This window comes from Plecotus auritus (genome assembly GCF_963455305.1).
Source record: "Plecotus auritus genome assembly, chromosome: 5".
NCBI classification, from domain to species: Eukaryota; Metazoa; Chordata; class Mammalia; order Chiroptera; family Vespertilionidae; genus Plecotus; species Plecotus auritus.
Window position 1 is genome coordinate 180,803,789 of NC_137776.1, and position 15,545 is coordinate 180,819,333.

Here is a 15,545-nt window from a genome sequence, read left to right on the forward strand (position 1 = left end):
ACCTTTTTCTACCTGCATCGCATTTGTTTGGAGACTGACGGCGTTATCCAGTGTGTATGAGTGTGTACACGTACGGTAATACTTACAACTTCAGAAATACCTTTTCCATCCTGTGTCACTGTGTGATAACCAGTAGTCTTTAGCAGCGTGAGCACCACATGAAACACCCTGTTAAAACTGAGTAAATCAAGGGTTGGAAGCGGAAGGAATGCTTCCGACTTACTAAACAGGCGTCGAACTTGGGAAAGACAAGGAAATTGAAATTAACAGACAAGACTGGGGAATCTAGTGGTGGGCGGAGCCTAAGTTTCAGAGGACTGACTTTGGCCTTGTCTTCTTTTCCTTGGGATGGAAAGAATCCATGTTTCCCAGGACGAGGATTTGTATGGTTTGTTAGACTTTTGAGAGCATAGAACTCAGCACTGTGTTTTCCATCCTGGAGCTCCGCTGGGCACATCTCATGACGTACCTTTGGTTTTCCCTAGACTGCAGCGCTTCCTGGCTGACTTCCGGGACCTCACCAGCTGGGTGACTGAGATGAAAGCCCTCATCAATGCAGATGAACTTGCGAACGACGTGGCCGGGGCCGAAGCCCTTCTGGATAGGCATCAGGAGCACAAGGTAATGACCCAAGGTTTTCCCGAAGTAAAGAAATGAGCATGTAACGCATTGGTGTAGCACTGGTAGTCGTTGCAGTTGAAACTTTGTTCACGGCAGCGCCCCCACCAGGTACCAAAGTCCTGGTAAAAAAATACATTTGGCAGAAGGAAGACAAATAAACCAGTGGATCAGAAGACAGAGCTCAGGCTCTGTGAATGTATGGAAACTTGACAGAGGCGGCCTGAAAACCAGGAGGAAAAGGACTTCTTACTAAGTGTGCTCTCCGGTTTGAGGGCCCAGGCTGGTATCAGGAAACCTGGCCTTACCTTCCATCCTCTTCATCCTAGATGTGATAGCTGATTTGTAAGGGTTATTTGAAATTCAGCAACTTGTTTTTCTCTTACGAGATCTGGGCACAAATTGTGCTTTTGTCCTCTGTAGGGTGAAATTGATGCCCATGAAGACAGCTTTAAATCTGCAGATGAATCTGGACAGGCCCTGCTTGCTGCTGGTCATTACGCCTCTGATGAAGTGAGGGAGAAGGTAAGAGAGCAGAAAAGGCTCCTAAAGTCTCTGAAAGCTGTTACCCTCCCTTAAATATCCAGACCTGGCATTCACCGTGGGGCGTGAGCAAACTGACAGGGATTCACCTGGAAGTTAAGGAGCAGCTTCTTTATGGAAAAAGATGTACGTACAGCAGCATGAATGAACAGAGAGAGTTTCACTTATTTGGGACGTAAGGTGACATATTTCCTACTTAAAGGAGACTTTGTAGAAACTTGAGTCCGCATTAGTAGCTAGAGCCCAGGGGGAACACACTTTTATCAAATCAATGGGTCTGTTTAATCCATGTCTGAGTATAGCGTTGTCTGAGGAGCAAACACACTTAATTGTCATTAACTTCGGAGCCTAAAAATTATGCCGAGGGCATTCATGATTTATTTAACATTTTTTTCCAATATTTCTTCATTGATTTCAGAGGGGGAGAGGGATAGAGAGATAGAAACATCAATGATGAGAGAGAATCATTGATCGGCTGCCTCCTGCATGCAACCTGGGCATGTGCCCCCGGCCGGAATCGAACCTGGGACCCTTCAGTCTGCAGGCCGACGCTCTATCCACTGAGCCAAACCAGCTAGGGCTATTTAACATATTTTATACTGCCTCACTTTAATTTTTTATTTTTTGAATTTTTAAAAGCGTTTGAGTCAAACTGATAACATATGCCAGGGAGCAAGATCTCACATGCTCCTCCTGCCTCACTTTCAGATCGATGCCCTTTTTCTTCTGCCTGGGAGTTTCCATAGCATTTCTACTGAAAAGCATTTGTGGTGATGTGGCAGGAAACTAATTGTAGACTAATTAGAACAGGACCATCCCTCTTATGTTCAGCATAACATAAAGGCGTTCATGTGATTTATTGTGACTTGCCTGGCACAGTGGATGTGATGCTCCTCGTCTGTTTGAGTGGAGGGCGTCAGGACTGACTTGTCTCCCCATCCCTGTCCTTGTCCTGTCCCCCCACCGTTCTCCCCCTACATCTCCTCCCACCGCCCCTCATCCCCCGTGCGCTCTTCCTCCCAGCTGGCCATTCTCTCTGAGGAGCGAGCAGCCCTGCTGGAGCTGTGGGAGCTGCGCAGGCAGCAGTATGAGCAGTGCATGGACCTGCAGCTCTTCTACCGCGACACCGAGCAGGTGGACAACTGGATGAGCAAGCAGGAGGTAACAGCAGAGGAGACCTGGCCACCTCGGGGAGCAGGAAGGCTTTGTTTCTGTTGGTCTGCTTCTCCGATAGGGAGCTTTTTTTTGATGGGTAAAGTGTTCGTGGCATATTGTCATACAGATGGCTGTGGCCGGGCCCTGTGCTAAATGCTCTCTGTGGATGATGGTGTTATTTTTCCTCATCCCTGCCCCTCAGACCATTAGCTTGTTTCTGGAGGAAGCCACTACCATTTCAGTTAGAACGTACTGAAGGGGGCCACTGAGCCAGCTCTGTCACCTCAGGCCCTCAGAAAGGCCCCAGCTTTTCAGATGAGTGTGATGGTGTGAAATTGTTTTTTAAAAGGGGGAGCTTTCCCCTTAGAACTTAACATTATGCGTAACCTAAATCTAATAGAAGCAAGAAAAGCTTTTTTTTTTTTTTTAAATTAAGTGTTCATAGAATGTGGGACAAGGACCTCATGCTGTCGTTGGATCAATCTGGAAGGGCTCTGGGCTTTCCGGAACAGATCCCAGAAGTTTATTATCCAAGAACTGCTTTCCTTCCTTTTGTATTTTGGCCAGAGTATCCTTGCTTTCCAGCCTTAAGACGGAAGGAACAGGGCGCTGTTCTGAACACCTTGTTTGCTGTTGCAGGCTTTCCTGCTGAACGAGGACTTGGGGGATTCCTTGGACAGCGTGGAAGCGCTTCTCAAGAAGCATGAGGACTTTGAGAAATCCCTCAGTGCCCAGGAGGAAAAGATCACAGTAAGACCCCTTCTTGTCCCGGTGCCTTCAAACGGCCCTTGGAATAAGCCTGAAGGCTCCTGTTTGTCTGAAAGGCTCTGAACAGGTGGATGAGGATGTGAGTGAAAGGCACGCCTGTGGGTGCTGAAAATCTCAGGGCGATGATGATACACCCTCAGAGGGAGCCAGCACAACTTGATCGATGAAAGCATTTACTGACATAAGCCTCCAGGTTGAGATTACCTTTTACCAAAAGCAGTTAAGAATTAATAAAGGGGAAAAAGAAGGTCAGACTGTCTTTACCATTAGCAGCAGGTTTTAGAAGTAGGAATTGGAAGGTTGTTAACTTGTATCTGACGCAGGTCAGATCACGCTGCAGCTGAGTCTCCAGCCTTGCAGGGAACCAGCGTTGCATTGTTACATCTGAGTAGTAACATTAGGCACCAGCTCAGAAGTTCGGGGATGAATGTTGTCTGAAAACCTTGACCTGTGGGAAGGTTTACCTGTGGGAAGTGTTCTGTGACCTGTTCAGTGGTTACTTTTCTCTGGAGGCCAAGCTACGGAATAGTCCCGTTACCAGTGAAGAACTCTTCTCCTTCCTTCCTAGGCACTAGATGAATTTGCAACCAAGCTAATTCAGAACAACCACTACGCCATGGAAGACGTGGCTACTCGCCGAGATGCTGTAAGTTCCTGGGTTTATGCGCCATCCTTTCCCTGCACGGATGTCCCTCTAAGACAGATGGGTGTAGCCTCTCGGGCTGGGTATCTCTGGGGCGGTAAGAACTGGAGGTTCATGAGATCCTTGTCTTCCAGCTGTTGAGCCGCCGCAATGCCCTTCATGAGAGAGCCATGTATCGCCGGGCCCAGCTGGCCGATTCCTTCCACTTGCAGCAGTTTTTCCGTGATTCCGATGAGCTCAAGAGCTGGGTCAACGAGAAGATGAAAACTGCCACAGATGAAGCTTATAAAGTAATGTACTGTTAGCATTGCCACGTGGCACTTGGTTTGTGAGCCAAATTGAACACAGATTTACAAATAAATTGTAGTTAAAAGAAATAGGGCCCTAACCGGTTTGGCTCAGTGGATAGAGCATCGGCCTGCGGACTCAAGGGTCCCAGGTTCGATTCCGGTCAAGGGCATGTACCTTGGTTGCGGGCACATACCCAGTAGGGAGTGTGCAGGAGGCAGCTGATTGATGTTTCTCTCTCATCAATGTTTCTAGCTCTCTATCCCTCTCCCTTCCTCTTTGTAAAAAATCAGTAAAATATGTTTTTTTTAAAAAAAGAGGGAATTCTAAAACCAGCCCACTCTATTTAATGTAAGCTGACTGTTTTATACATCCTCTCTTATGGAGATGAGCATGAAGCTAATGCAAGGTAATATACTCACGTTCAAGATAGAACTCACTTCTTTCTTTCATTGGCAGGACCCATCCAACCTACAAGGAAAAGTCCAGAAGCATCAGGCTTTTGAGGCTGAGCTCTCAGCAAACCAGAGCCGCATTGATGCCCTGGAGAAAGCAGGGCAGAAACTGATTGACGTCAACCACTATGCCAAGGAGGAAGTGGCGGCTCGAATGAATGAGGTCATCAGTTTGTGGAAGAAACTGCTGGAGGCCACTGAACTGAAAGGTACAGGATTCAGTAGACTGTGGTAGGAATGTTTGGGGAGTTGATTATTCCTTCCTGGTTCAGTCTTAGGGACATACACCGTAGGAGTTACTGCCTTGGACTCTTGATGCCTTGCTAATTTGGTAAATGTGGTTAAGCATGCTGGTTGGTGGGGAGCCTGAGTGAGAAGGGGATGATTGGCCAACTGGCCATGACTGAATTAGGCCTCATCACTAAAGATCAAAGTTCACCTGTGAGCCAAAGACAATAATTTTCAATCCTAATAATGCTCAAGGGCTTCTGTCTCCTGAGAATTACAGTGCTTTTAAGCAACTTCCAAGTCAGCTTGTAGAGGTAGAGCAGAGTTGCATTTGTTTGCTTCACCTTTGTGGCAGAGGTGAGAGTCACTGCAGTCCTGGTCAGGTCCCTCACTAAGGTGCCATTGTTGTGAGCAATACAGGGGTGGGCAACAGTAGGTTATATTACCAGCCATCATTACCCAAAAGATAAATTACAAGTAAGGATATGAAATACAATAACAATAGTAATGATAACAAGGACTAGAAATAAATAATACAATTATTAATAGTTCATAACACAAGAATAAACTTTCCCATACTCACAACTGTAAGCCTACTTTTACCCACCCCTGTGTTGCTGGAAGGGTAATTAAAAAGTCCACTTCCCTCTTTGACTAGGAATAAAACTCCGCGAGGCTAACCAGCAGCAGCAGTTTAACCGCAACGTTGAGGACATTGAACTGTGGCTGTATGAAGTGGAAGGTCACTTGGCTTCCGACGATTACGGCAAAGACCTTACGAATGTCCAGAACCTGCAGAAGAAGCACGCCCTGCTGGAGGCTGACGTGGCCGCCCACCAGGTAGCGTGCGGGCACTGCTGGGCCAGTGAACACAGAATCGGTAGGCTGAAGGGTGCGGTAATTCAGGACCAGGCGGGTTTGGGGAGGGATGAAATGTATCAATTTTCTTACATAGCTCCCTACGTGCTGCATGTGCTCCGGCTCCAGTTCAGCCATCTCCCTCAGAGCTTTCTGGGAGCCCAACACGAGGGAAACAGGTGGCAGAAGGAACGCTCTTGGGGTGGGGAAGGAAATGCGTTCACTTTTCTTTGTATTGTTCAACCACACCGAAGTGATAAAGCCAGCCTGGCAATAAAGTTGCCCAGCTCTGGTCCAGGCTTTCCAGACTGCCCTTTGTTATTCCCAGGATCGCATTGACGGCATCACCATTCAGGCCCGCCAGTTCCAGGACGCTGGCCATTTTGATGCTGAAAACATCAAGAAGAAGCAGGAAGCCCTCGTGGCTCGCTATGAGGCGCTCAAGGAACCCATGATCGCCCGGAAGCAGAAGCTGGCAGATTCTCTGCGTTTGCAGCAGCTCTTCCGTGATGTGGAGGATGAGGAGACGTGGATTCGAGAGAAAGAGCCCATTGCTGCGTCCACCAACAGAGGTCAGTCTACCTCCATCGGAGAGGAGTCAAGCTGAGAAAGGGCTCTACCCTTATGGCCCAAAGGGGACGCTGGTCAAAATGAGCAAGGTCAAGTTAAAGTACCTTGGAACCAGGTGGAAGCCACAGTGACAGTTAATGCTGACTTTTCTTTTGATGGCTTGCATGACGGGAGGGTGCTTTCTTCCGCTTTTAGGCAAAGATTTGATTGGCGTCCAGAATCTGCTAAAGAAACACCAGGCCCTACAAGCAGAAATTGCTGGGCACGAGCCCCGCATCAAAGCGGTTACACAGAAGGGGAGCGCCATGGTGGAGGAAGGTGAGCGGTTGTCACACACGGAAGCAGCTTTGCTTTTGTTCTCTTAAAAAAAAAAACAAAATTTTTTATTGATTTCAAAGAGGAAGGGAGAGGGAGAGATAGAAACATCAACGATGAGCGATCCCCCTACTGGGGATTGAGCCCACAATCCAGGCCTGTGCCCTTGACTGGAATCGAACCTGAGGCCCTTCAGTCCACAGGTCAACGCTCCATCCACTGAGCCAGACCAGCCAGGGCCTGCTTTTGTTCCTCTTATCCTTCCTCTCCGATGGTTCAGTGCATGGGTTTGAGTCAGACTGGGCTGGGGGTTGAAGACTGTTTCCATCCCTTTCTAACGATTTGACCTTGACTAGACCTTAACCTTTCTGAGCCGGGGTCTCAGTGACTCAGCTATGGGAGTGCTGTTATTTTTATTTATTTATGAGGAGGCAAAAATGGGCAAACCTGTTAAAGGGTTGGAAACATGGGCTGCTCATGAATTTGGAAACACATAGAGGCCTGGCTCACCAGCATGTAGTGACAGAAGGGAACGCACAGGCCTTTCTTTGTCCTGCAGCATGTCAAGTGCTTTTCCCTATCCTCCCCCCAAACCCCCCCCCCCCCCCCGCCTGCCTCCCAGGGCATTTTGCTGCGGAGGACGTGAAGGCCAAGCTCCATGAACTGAACCAGAAGTGGGAGTCACTCAAATCCAAAGCTTCGCAGCGGCGGCAAGACCTGGAGGACTCGCTGCAAGCCCAGCAGTACTTTGCCGATGCCAATGAGGCCGAGTCCTGGATGCGGGAGAAGGAGCCCATTGTGGGCAGCACCGACTACGGGAAGGACGAGGACTCCGCTGAGGTGACCGGGTCGGGGATCATGGTGCTCCTGGGGATACTGCCCCAGGGCTCAGGTTGGGAGCCCAGTGGGGAAAGGGACCAAGTTGGGAAGGTGCAGCGTCATGATTGATTGTGTTTCTAAGGCATCTTAGGGTCCCTATTTTTTATGGTGGAAATGCGGTCCTACCGAAAAGAAAGAGGACGCTACCTGTCACCTTCCTTCATTGTTCGCACTTTGCTGTTCTCGTGTCCTGTCATCCCCCCACCATATGCATACATACATTAACACAGTGTTTTACTGGGCCTCTGTTTTTCGACTGGAACTCTTACATTTTATTCATAAAAGCCTAGGTGTAGTTCCTGTAGCTGTTTTCTTGCCACTCATCACAAAAAACCAGAATGTGTCGAATATTGACATGAACAATATTTGGTTCTCCCAGAAGATGGGAGAACTGAGAAGCTTAGAAAATGGTGGGGAAGAAAGCAGCACCGGCTGTGGCTGGGGGCGGAATGCCCTCCAGGAAGGCGTGTCCCCAGCCAGCTGTCTGATTGGCAGTTTATTTCCTAAGATGGTGATGGGTTCAGTCGATACTGTTGTTTATGTCTCCTTATGCACTTCAGATACTGCATAATTAAATAGGTAAAGGCAGAGTGAAAAAAGACTGTTAAGTCACAGTTAATACTTCCTCCGAATTAAATGTTTATTGAAAAGGGAGAGAGTGCAGAGCAGGAAGCGATCCAGTCGTCCTATCACTAAACGAGACTTGGAGGGGATGGCTCGTTGGGCGATGCGCTGGAGGCGGCTCGGGCGCCTTCCACAGGCCCGGTGTGTGTTTGGGTTTCAGGCTCTCCTGAAGAAGCACGAAGCCTTGATGTCGGATCTCAGCGCCTACGGCAGCAGCATTCAGGCTCTGCGGGAGCAAGCGCAGTCGTGCCGGGTGAGTGTGGCTTTCCCTTCAGCGGTGACACGTTGCCGGGGGAGGCCGGGGCCAGGCAGGACCCAGCGCCTGCCAGCAGGTGTTACAGTCGTGGCCTTACTCTTACGGCTTATGAGACAAAGGTTTGTAGACGGTTTAAAATGAGATTTTTAAAGACACCAGAGAGCTAACGTTCCTGAATCAGATTTGATTGGTAGCATCCTAGAATGCTCCTAAGTGTGTATTTGGTGAATTTGGTACAGCTGTTGGTTGAACTCTGTCATGTGCTTCCATAACATGTCATAACCGCCCTTGATTTAACTGTTTGCTTTTTAGCAACAAGTGGCCCCCATGGACGATGAGACTGGGAAGGAGCTGGTGTTGGCTCTCTATGACTATCAGGAGAAGAGTCCTCGCGAGGTCACCATGAAGAAGGGAGACATCCTCACCCTGCTCAACAGCACCAACAAGGCAAGGCGACGGGCTGCGTGTGGTTTTGCTCGGGTTGGGTGTCTGTGGGTCATTGTGTCTTTGTAAATGAGGCTGGTTTAGAATTAGTTTCCTAGTCAGACTTCTGCTTAATACAGGTTTCTCTTACCTCTGTTGTGCATCATCAAGAAGGTAATCAGTCTGTCGTCTTGAATGCCCACAGGTAGTTAGTACAGGGACTCTCACGCTCAGTGATAGCTGATTCTCACAGCTGCACGCTCCAGACTCTTTGGAGCCATGGTCTGCTTATACAACTGCAAGTCTATACCTCGTACCTGTTGGTTCTTAATCTCAGCTGTGCGGCTCTAGTGGGTAGTTGCAGACAGCCGTGACGTCACCTCATGGGCTCTGTCTTCTCAAAGCTCCATGCTGCCTGGCTCCGTAGCCTTTCTTCCTGGACATTCTATTTGAAAGTGGCTTTGAAGTGAGGTGCATGATACTCCACATGTTATCTGACACTCCCAAAGGCTGTCACCTCTCATCTTGGTCAATGTGGACAAACGTCCCCAGCTGTTGCTAAGAATCTCTTATTCCCACACCCCCAGTTTACCCTGGTCATGAATTTGAGAAAACCCAGGATTCTTATCTTTCTGTTGACGCTAATTTAAACCTAAACCAACACCTTGGTCCTACCTTGGTTTCCTCAAGAGAAGCATTATTCAATAGGACTTTCTATGGTAGTCGAAGTTTTCTAAGCGCTGGCTCTCCAGTAGTTACTAGCCATATGTGACTATTGAGCATTTCAAGTGTGACCGGTGCAACTGAAGTTTTTAATTTCGTTCTAATTTATTGAAATTCACACAGCCATATGTGGCTGCCGGCTGCAGTGTGGGACAGCACAGTTCTGGGCTCTAAGCAAAGGGTAGAATGGCCTTCATGTTGGGTGTCGTTGCTACTTCACTCGTGATCTTCTCCGTGCTCGGCAGGTCACGAGGGGACCAAAATTTCAGTCTTTGTGCCAAGTGACTGACACGAGATCCTCTTAATGTGATTAGAGTTCTCCTTTGTGTGTGCATGTGAGCGTGTGTGCCCACACACACACGTGCTCACATACACGCGTGCTCACACACGTGCTCACACACACACACGTGCCCCCACACACACACGTGCTCACACACACACAGGCCTCCTCGGTTTCTCCCTTCCTCGGGGAAGGAATTTGCTGTCACTGCTCCCCTCTCTTCCCTTAGGACTGGTGGAAAGTGGAAGTGAACGATCGCCAGGGTTTTGTGCCAGCCGCGTACGTGAAGAAATTGGACCCCGCCCAGTCGGCCTCCCGGGAGAACCTGCTGGAGGAGCAAGGCAGCATCGCGCTGCGGCAGGAGCAGATTGACAATCAGTAAGGATGACAGTCGGTCGCAGAGGTCCTGGTGTCGCTCGGGGCCCAGTCGTAGCACCCACAGGCCGAGGGTGAGGCAGGTGCTGCGGCTTCCGGGGCCACCAAACGCGGACATGCTCTTCCCGCTTACCCCCGCCACTTTTTACCCAAGAACCTGGTTCGAGCCGCAGAGCCCCGACTGACACCTTTATGTTCCGCTGTTTGTTTCTTCCCGCACTGTGAGGTTCTTCTACCGAACAGCATTTTCCTGAGCATTATGAGCTGAGCCTTGTCCTCCAGTTCAGGAGCTCCTTTCTCAAATTGCACGTTCAGATGTTCCTCAGCTCGGGCCCCTTTGAAAGGCTATGAGCGAGCTGCTCTCTGCCGTGGCGTATGTTCTGAGAGTGGAGTTTACTGAGTGTTGGCTCTGTCCATTTTCCCAGAGCTGAGCCCCAGGTGCCCTGTGTCCCTCCTTTGGGACACACCTAACTCCGCTAATGATATCAACAGCTTTGGACATTTGGGAGAGACCCAGAAAATACGTTTGCACTGGAGTGTAGAATAATAGAGCTTTTCTGACCCTGAGGGTCCCTGCAAAGGTCAGTTATTTGTACACTTACAGACGCTCTGTTACTGTTAAGACAAGAGTAGGTCTACATCAAATATGAGAGCAGAAAAGTGGACCAGATAGATGACTAAAGTTGCTTATTTAGCTCTCAGTAAAATCTGATCCCCCACCTTGCTCAGAAGTTGCTGGTGGTTCAGCACAGGAAAACTGCCGAAGCATGGCCGACTCTCCAGGAAAGTGATGGTGAACTAACCCTCTGATTGAATGTCCCTGCTCTTTCTAATTTACGTGATTTTGCTCATGGCCTGGCCTGTTTCCAAGAGCTTTTCAATGACCCCGATTTTCCCCACTTGGTGCATCGACCATCCAGGCACCATTCGGAGCTGCCGCTTCTCACCCCTGGGGGGAGCCCCACTAATCTGTGCATGCTTTTGCTGTGCCCCTCTGTGCAGGACACGCATAACTAAGGAGGCCGGCAGTGTATCCCTGCGTATGAAACAGGTGGAAGAACTGTGAGTAGGCGGAGCCTTGCTGAGCGCCTGTGTCCATGGCTATGCCTGCCCATCCCTGCCGCTTCTTGTGAGGGCACTTGTTCGTACAGAGAGACCAGGTGGAGGGCGGGACCGTGTCCGTGCCTCCGCTTCCGCTTGCACAGGTAGAGGTGTCGGTGAAGCTGTCAGTTGATGGCTGCTTAGCTCCTTGGTGGCTTCCGTGTGCAGTTGTATGTTCAGAGTGTTGTTGGGTCCCCGTCCTGTTGGCTTCTGTGGTGGGCCAGCAGCAGGCCCGACAGCCGGTCCTGTAGTGATCCTCGGTAGCAAGAAGGAAATGTAGTGCCTCTGGTTAGTGTTCTGGTTCTTGGTAACTCGTTGCTTTTTTATTTCATTTGGGGAAGCTTAAATTTGAGAGTGAGCCTAATTTTTGTCATCAAAGATGATAGGAATTTAGCCTTTTGTATATTAGTTCCCAAGAGCTAGAATATTCTTGGGTTCATCTTAATTAATCTTTCCGCTAATCAGATGGTACAGATACTCTGTACTCTACCTGATTTTCCTTCTAAAGTTGCCAAAACTTTCTGAGAAGTAAATATATCGTCTTAGGAATGTCCTGTTGCGGAGGTGCTAACGTTCTGTGTGAGGCTGTTTAAAGCCCATCTCCTTGGGGCTGCTCAGAGAGTTGATTGTCAGAGAGAACAGCTCTGTACATTCTACCCAGCAGACTCATCTCATCTCTCAGCTGTAGTTGCATGAACCCTGTGTCACTGTGCTGAACGCTGGGTTTCCGTCATTTGTGGTCACAACGTTGTAAGTGCACAGTTGGCCCGGGGATGAGTGTGCCTGGCTGTTCTGGCCACCAGGGGTGAACAGAACATGGGTGCTTATCCCGGAGGCTGTCGGGGGGTCCTTAGGCTCTTCATCTGCGTTCTGACACTTCATCATCAGGGCAGCCTCATTCCAAACGCATAGCCTTGAATCCGCGTCTTGGCGACGCCTGGTGGTTTCCTGGATGTTAGGAACGTACCCTCTGTAAGACACTAACTGCCTTCTTGCCCCTCTTGTCACCCTCTTGAATGACATCAGATACCGCTCTCTGCTGGAACTGGGTGAGAAGCGCAAAGGCATGTTGGAGAAGAGTTGCAAGAAGTTCATGTTGTTCCGGGAAGCGAACGAACTGCAGCAGTGGATCAATGAGAAGGAAGCGGCCCTGACCAGCGAGGAGGTTGCCGCAGACTTGGAGCAGGTTGAGGTGCTGCAGAAGAAGTTCGACGACTTCCAGAAGGTACGGGAGTCTTGCCGATGGGCCAGAATGTGTTTAAAGACTTGGTGCTCTTGATTTTTTTACTGCAGGTTATTAGAATGAAAATAACATAAATTGTCTTACCATCTGTGTAGCTATTTTTAAATGCCTTTAACCCAAACTTTTCTTGGATCTGTTTAATTCCAAGGAAATACAGTGCAGTTTTCTCTACATGTTGGTTTAGGGCTTTTCTAAACCTTAAATGTAAAATGTGTAGAAGTGGGGTTTTTTGTTTGTTTTGTTTTTATTGATTTCAGAGAGGAAGGAGGGTGGGAGAGAGATAGAAACATCAATGATGAGAGAGAATCGTTGATTGGCTGCCTCCTACACACCCTCTACTAGGGATCGAGCCCACAACCTGGGTATGTGCCCTTGACTGGAATCGAACCCGGGACCCTTCAGTCCACAGGCCGACACTCTATCCACTGAGCCAAACCAGCTAGGGCTATTTTTTAATTGGGGTAAAATTCACATAAGTAAACTGTTTTACTTATTTTTATTTACTTTTTTATTTTTTAAAATCTTTATCGTTGAAAGTATTACAGATGTCGCCCTTTTCCCCCCTCACTGACCTCTTCTAGCCCGCTCAGGCCATAAACCGTTTTAAAGTGGACAGTTTAGAAGCACGTGGTACATTCAGTGTTGTACCACCATCACCTCTGTCTAGCTCCAAAACATTGTGTCACTTCCAAAGGAAGCCGTGCGCCCATTACATAGTTACTGCCCATCACCTCCCTGTCTGTGGGAACCCACACACCTGCTCTTTGTCTTTGGCTTGACATGTTCTGGACATTTCATATAAATGGCGCTCATGGGCCTTGGTCATTATGGCTTTTGCTTTAAAGGACCTGAAGGCCAACGAGTCACGACTGAAGGACATTAACAAGGTGGCTGACGACCTGGAGTCGGAAGGTCTGATGGCCGAGGAGGTGCAGGCCGTGCAGCAGCAGGTGGGTGTGTGGGTCCTGCCCCGAGGGAGGCTCCGTGGACGTAAGGAAGCAACTCAGTTCTTCCCTGTTTCCATAGCCCAACAAGCAGAGCTTTATACAGAGTTGTGGCCAGGGTGCAGGTCAGGACCCTGTGCGACCCGAACCGATTTGTTTCACTCCGTGGCCAGTATCTGTTACCTCCACTCCATCGGGGAAACACACCGTCCTCTCCTTATGCCCATTAAATATTGTGAAAGTTGTTCCAAGTTTTATGACCCTTAACTAATAATAAGCTCCTATATTCCTTAACTAAAGGGCTTGACGTATAAACACTTGATCTCTAGTAAATTTTAAGAAGTTCTGGCCAGTTGCACTGGTTTTTGTGGGTTTTTTATTCCCTCCTGTGTCTCCAGGTTTGACAGGAGTGAGTGTTGCTGAGAGCTGAGTGTTTCCTCTGATAACACTGGTTTCCTTTTCCTTGCAGGAGATGTATGGCATGATGCCCAGGGTAAGTCCCAGGTGCTCCGTGTGGAAGTTGGGCATGAGAAGGAATAGACCTGGGGAAGAATATAAAGTCAAAAGCCTCTTAAAGAGTTCTGCTTCTGACCCTCCAAGATGCCTTTTGTGTGTGAAAAATCTGGAAAAGAAATAGCGGGCATTGGTTTCCCCTTGCCATTCTCCAAAAGACCAAAAAAGTTTTTATCTCTTTAGCTTTCTAAAAACGTTCTTTAAGTAATTTTATGCTTATTACTCCCTTTTTGTAAAAAAAAAAAAGTATGTTTTTATTAATTTATATTTTTAGAGGGAGGAGGGGAGAGAGGGAAACATCCATCTGTTGCCTTTCGTACATGCCCCAACTGGAGATCAAACACGAAACATGGGTGTGTGCCCTGACCAGGAATCGAAGCGGCAGCCATTCGGTGCAAGGACAGCATTCCAGCCAGCTGAGCCACACTGTCCAGGGATTACTGTCCCTTTAAAAAAAAATCATACGAAAGAAAAGTTTTCAGGTTAAATTCCCGCATTTCTTCTGCTGCATTAAAAAACTAGAAGTTTTCTCTTCCATTTGTTTGCTTCCTTTTCCTCAAGTAGCTTTGTGGTTTGCTACCAGCTGATGATAAGCTCTAAGTCACAGAGGAAATGCTGTTTTGGTTCACTTTTCTGTGGCCTCCCCACCATGAGAAAGCAAGTTGGGTGGTTTTGTGTCAGTTATGTGGCTGCCTAAACTCCTCCTTCTTCTTTAAACAGGATGATGCTGATTCCAAGACAGCCTCCCCCTGGAAGGTAAGAACTCCTTGGCAAATAATCGTTTCCAAAGGTTTTGTGGGAACAAAAACGTTTGATGTACTTTTCTGGTGTGCCTGTTTCTGAGTATTCGGGCTTGTCTTGAGCTTTTAGTCATTTCTGGACTGGCTTCCTTCTGATTCCGGCATTACTTTCTTTGACTATGTTTTCTCTTGCAACGTGATACTTATAGACGTTTGCAATGTTCCCGTGCAAGTGCTCACGATGAGTTCAGTTAGATTGTATTGATTACCCGTGGGGCTGCCAGAATGTCCTTTGCAGAGGCGTACCCGTACTTAGGCATGCTCCCACGGGTAGGATTGCAGTCCAAGAGGGCATGACAGGAACCAGAAAGACCAAGGATGAAGAGGAGAGGAAGCGCATTCATCCTCTGCCTGCCCGCCGTCTCCTCCCGCGTCCTAAGGGGAGATGGAAAGGGATGTGATTCCCGACATGTCCCGGTGGCACTTGCCCGGGAGTGCAGGGCGGAGCTTGGTTATGTGAGTGTTTGCAGCTGTGATTATGGAGCCAGCGGCCTAGGTCCTAGACCAGAGCGTCTTTCCTCCTGACCCAGCTCGGCAGCGATTGGGCACTTGGCTTATAGGCCGGCTTAGGTAGAGCGGGTTTCTACGAGATGAAAGAGTGCCTTCCAGTGACGAAGGTGTGGAAGCCGCAAAACTAAAGGCTTCTTACCACCAGCCTCCCAGTGGGTGCCTCTCGCCCATCGCCTTGCCGGAGGGCTCGGTGAAGGGTGCGTTTCTCGGCCTTCCACCCTCTGGGCTCTGACTGTCCCGCTCATTAAATAGGTTCCAGACTGGGTGGGAGGCATTTTCCCTTTAATTCCACTTCCTCTCCTTTTTTAATCTTAATATAATTTTTTAAAAATAGGTTTTTATTTGGGAGAGAGAGGAAGGGAGAGAGAGAAACATGGATTGGCTGCCTCCTACAGGCCCCCTACTGGGGATCCAGCCCGAAACCCTGGCATTT

The 15,545-nt window shown here is 48.6% G+C and overlaps 1 protein-coding gene across 11 annotated transcripts in view; it reads left to right on the forward strand.

Annotated features, from left to right (window-relative positions):
* Nucleotides 1–15,545, forward strand: part of SPTAN1 (spectrin alpha, non-erythrocytic 1) — a 61,703-nt gene that overhangs the window by 18,882 nt on the left and 27,276 nt on the right. For 6 of the 11 annotated variants that reach the window (XR_013960693.1, XM_080670197.1, XM_080670201.1 and 3 more), the window contains 19 exons: nucleotides 486–621; nucleotides 1,042–1,143; nucleotides 2,185–2,322; nucleotides 2,956–3,066; nucleotides 3,653–3,730; nucleotides 3,862–4,017; nucleotides 4,475–4,679; nucleotides 5,357–5,538; nucleotides 5,885–6,128; nucleotides 6,322–6,444; nucleotides 7,064–7,281; nucleotides 8,105–8,197; nucleotides 8,513–8,647; nucleotides 9,856–10,004; nucleotides 11,004–11,063; nucleotides 12,129–12,327; nucleotides 13,191–13,295; nucleotides 13,759–13,782; nucleotides 14,523–14,558. Coding sequence is in view for 9 of the 11 variants with exons in the window: in XM_080670197.1 (XP_080526323.1) it covers nucleotides 486–621; nucleotides 1,042–1,143; nucleotides 2,185–2,322; nucleotides 2,956–3,066; nucleotides 3,653–3,730; nucleotides 3,862–4,017; nucleotides 4,475–4,679; nucleotides 5,357–5,538; nucleotides 5,885–6,128; nucleotides 6,322–6,444; nucleotides 7,064–7,281; nucleotides 8,105–8,197; nucleotides 8,513–8,647; nucleotides 9,856–10,004; nucleotides 11,004–11,063; nucleotides 12,129–12,327; nucleotides 13,191–13,295; nucleotides 13,759–13,782; nucleotides 14,523–14,558 (2,494 nt within the window). In the remaining 2 variants the exon portion in view is untranslated. The remainder of the gene's footprint in view (nucleotides 1–485; nucleotides 622–1,041; nucleotides 1,144–2,184; nucleotides 2,323–2,955; nucleotides 3,067–3,652; nucleotides 3,731–3,861; nucleotides 4,018–4,474; nucleotides 4,680–5,356; nucleotides 5,539–5,884; nucleotides 6,129–6,321; nucleotides 6,445–7,063; nucleotides 7,282–8,104; nucleotides 8,198–8,512; nucleotides 8,648–9,855; nucleotides 10,005–11,003; nucleotides 11,064–12,128; nucleotides 12,328–13,190; nucleotides 13,296–13,758; nucleotides 13,783–14,522; nucleotides 14,559–15,545) is intronic. The other 5 variants (XR_013960694.1, XM_080670200.1, XM_080670204.1 and 2 more) reach the window with 1 other exon arrangement.